The sequence below is a fragment of the Carex rostrata genome, chromosome 15 (genome assembly GCF_964058835.1).
Source record: "Carex rostrata chromosome 15, lpCarRost1.2, whole genome shotgun sequence".
NCBI classification, from domain to species: Eukaryota; Viridiplantae; Streptophyta; class Magnoliopsida; order Poales; family Cyperaceae; genus Carex; species Carex rostrata.
The window spans coordinates 6,219,843-6,223,264 of NC_135932.1; the positions used below are offsets into that span (position 1 = coordinate 6,219,843).

A 3,422-nucleotide genomic window follows, 5' to 3' on the forward strand; every position below is an offset into this window, starting at 1 on the left:
CAAGAAAGCGACACAGCTCCATTAATGAAGGTGTTATGTAAAACTTCTGATGTAATGGTTCTGATTTTCTATTTCAAGGAACACCTAAATAATTGAAGTCATATCTCTGTTCATTTTGGGGACTACCCGAAAAGCTTTAGGACACCTAATTGATGTTCATTCTACTCCTAATCATCTCCTTCAGATGAAATTCCAGAAAAGAAGAAGAAGCTATTTAGGTTAATAAGTTAACTACTACCAAAAATTGCATATACCATGTCAAAATTACAGAAATAGGCATCTGCTCATATCAAGATTTTGCTTAGTTTAGTTCCAATACTTTACTGTACGCACCAGAACAGTTAGTTCTGCACTGGTTCACACTACCTGTTTTCTCTTCTGAGATGATACAATAGTATGTAAGATTGATTTATCCTTTGAGATTAAGCAACAACAGACTTAAAATACTAATAAAATACTATGAAAGATAATAGATGCAGCAAATATCTGATGATAAAATATCTAGGTATTCACAAAACATCTAATTATTCACCATTTAATTTATCCATACAAACTTCCTCTTTGATCTATGAAATTTTGAATTCTCTGCACGGCATCAACCAAGCCTATTCTCTTGGCCTCATTCAAAAGAAGCTCACAAGTAAAACTGCTAGGGTTTATGTCACAACCAACCATCTCTTCAAAAAGATGAAAAGCAGTGCTAAAGTCTCCAACTTTACAGAAGCCATGAATCAAAATTATATATGTGTCAAGATCTAGACTTATACCGTGCTTATTCACAATTTCATCCAAGAAAAACGAAACCCGATTATTTAAATCTGCTTTTCTCAGACATAACCGAAGTATTGGCCGGTATGTCCATAAATCTGGCTTACAATTTGATATCTCTATTTTTCTCAAAACACTCAAAGCACTTTCTACTTGACCATGGTGGCAAGATATTAATATCATAGTATTATATGTTGATAAATTACGGGGCACACCATTGACATCCATTTCTAATTCAAAAATGTTCCAAGCTTCGTTCCATCGGCCTGCTTTACCAAGCATGTATAATAGAGAATTGTAAAATAAAGTATCAGGGGCACACCCAGTATTTTTCATTCTTGGAACAATATTCAATGCTTCATTAATTTTACCTGACTTCGCCAATGAATTCATGATGGTGGTGTAAGTAACCACATTAGGAGAACAATTTTGCGAAACCATAAAATCAAGAAGCTCATAAACCCCAGAAAAGTCGCCTTGGAGACAGTAAGCATTTATTATAGTAGAAAAGGTTATAATTGAAGGTGCAAACCCATACTGCTTCATCTCCTCTATCTGCTGAACCGCCTCTTCAATTTTCCGTACCTTGCACCAACCATGCACAAATATGTTAAAGGTGTGTTCGCCAGGTGGTATATGTGATTTCAATTCCAAAAATGCCTCTCTTGCAAAATTGACCTTTCCCTCTTTACAAAGTGTATCCAGCAATATATTCATAGTCTCAACATTTCTCTCGAAACCCAAAGTTTCTAACTTATCAAATAATGAAATAATTTCTTTCCATCTCCGGGCCCCAGCCAATCTTCTCATGGCCTTGGCAATAGTTTCCAGCAAGAGGGAGCGAGTACTGCTAAATTCATATAGCAAATCCCACATTTCATCAAACTTCTTCATTTTTCCAAGTAAATCTATCATTCTATTGCAAGCATGTGTGGTGTGCCTGTAACTCTGGTGTGAACTGGCCCAATTAAAGAAACCCAAAGCTGCTTTCCAGTCATCCCCAAACTTTTGAATCAAACTATCTACTAAATTTGAACGAAGTTCAAATTTTGATAATACTTGATCTGATTGAAGGGATTTGGTAACATCCTCTGGGGTGACATGACTCGATTTTTGAATTGACCTCTTGATTTGTAGGAAAAACTCAGCTTCTTGTGGCATAAGTTTAAATTCAGGTTCCTGTGATTTCTTTTTAAAACCATTAACTGAAGTTATTGGATCCCATGGTTGGACGGTACTATGAACCGAGTGAACTGAAGAAACAAAGATCTGGCTTTTCACGTGAAAAATTTTACTCTTCCTTATGCCAAAAATAAGTAGATGACAATTTTCAATAGAAAAAGGAGAACCCTGCATCATGGCAAGAAAAAAAGATCAAAAACTTCACAATTACTAAAGAGGCATGCTAATCGTAGGGGCAAGGACTGGGGGTGGGTTGCATTATAAATTTATTTAAAGAAAAATTTGGTCCACCTATCACAAGGCATCGCATCACTGTACAAAATGTTCATGTTAACCCTGCCTAAATTGAAATTTATACAAAGTTTACACTTGACATGACTGAAATATGCAGGGTTAAAAAAAACCAAATTTTTAAATGTTCATCCTCAATTTGTACATGGTTGACCTTCGATTGGATTAATTTTCTCAAAGCACATACTTAATTCGAATTTATGCAGGGTTAATAATTGTGGGTGCTTTGCACAGCAACGCGGCATGCTATCATACATGGACGAGCTGGAGACGAAAATGACAAGGATAAAAGCTTATCCCATTTTTTTAAATGTCATAGAAGATCAAAACTCAAATCGACAGAGTCAATAAGTTCTTCACTTATATGAGATAACTAAGAAAATGCTTTGGCTTTCTATTTCAAACATTATAATATCATGTAGAATTCAACAAACGGAATACTCATTCTTGATTGTAGAACAAAAAATAAATAAAATGAAGAAACGGAGAAAAAGGGGGTTTGGTAAGATCAATACCTTCCCGAAGAATCTCATAGAGAAAAGAACTACGTCGACAACTGAGAGAGTATCTAGGGTTTAACACGCTCTCGGTTCCAGTTTCGCTTGGCGCCAGAGACTGAATGGTCTGGCAGAGAGAGAGACAGACAGAAGGGGTTAGAGCATGTTCAACAGTGATTTGCTTATGGATTGCTTGGGATGATGTGTCAATTGTTTTTATAATTGCTGGGTTGTATGGCTATTGCTTATTTAGCAATTGTTGGAAAGAATTGCTTAATTAGAAATCATTTTCTAAAGATGAGTTGGCCAAATGTTTAATTCTCAATTGTTTGATTGATTGCACCAATGTAAGAGTGGATTGCTTAATTTTTAAAATTTTCATAATTGCTAATTTAACAATTAATTTCAATTGCTGGATTGGAGATACTCTTACAAGCTGAATGGTTAATTAAGACTGAATGGAACCTGCTAGCCTAATACGCGTAGCAGAGAGAGTCTCAGTGGGCTCAATATTGAGTTTTCAAAATTTTAACTGTGGATTCGAATCATTCATATTAATATGTGTTTGGAGACCAAATTTTATATTTTTTGAAATTTATTAAAAATCGCTGTTTTTTTATGATCTAAATTTGCTGAAAATAGCGATTTTCAATAAATCTAAATAGATAATAAAAAAATTCCAAA

At 34.8% G+C, this 3,422-nt stretch overlaps 1 protein-coding gene across 1 annotated transcript; it reads right to left on the reverse strand.

Moving 5' to 3' along the window:
- Nucleotides 1-474: 474 nt before the first annotated feature.
- LOC144566556 (pentatricopeptide repeat-containing protein At3g04130, mitochondrial-like) lies at nt 475-2,881 on the reverse strand. The gene is made up of 2 exons (XM_078316598.1): nt 2,757-2,881; nt 475-2,118 (listed from the first exon to the last, which is right to left on the reverse strand). Exons 1-2 carry the CDS (start codon nt 2,772-2,774, stop codon nt 541-543), a joined length of 1,596 nt encoding a protein of 531 aa, XP_078172724.1. The 5' UTR covers nt 2,775-2,881; the 3' UTR covers nt 475-540.
- Between the last annotated feature and the right edge of the window lie 541 nt (nt 2,882-3,422).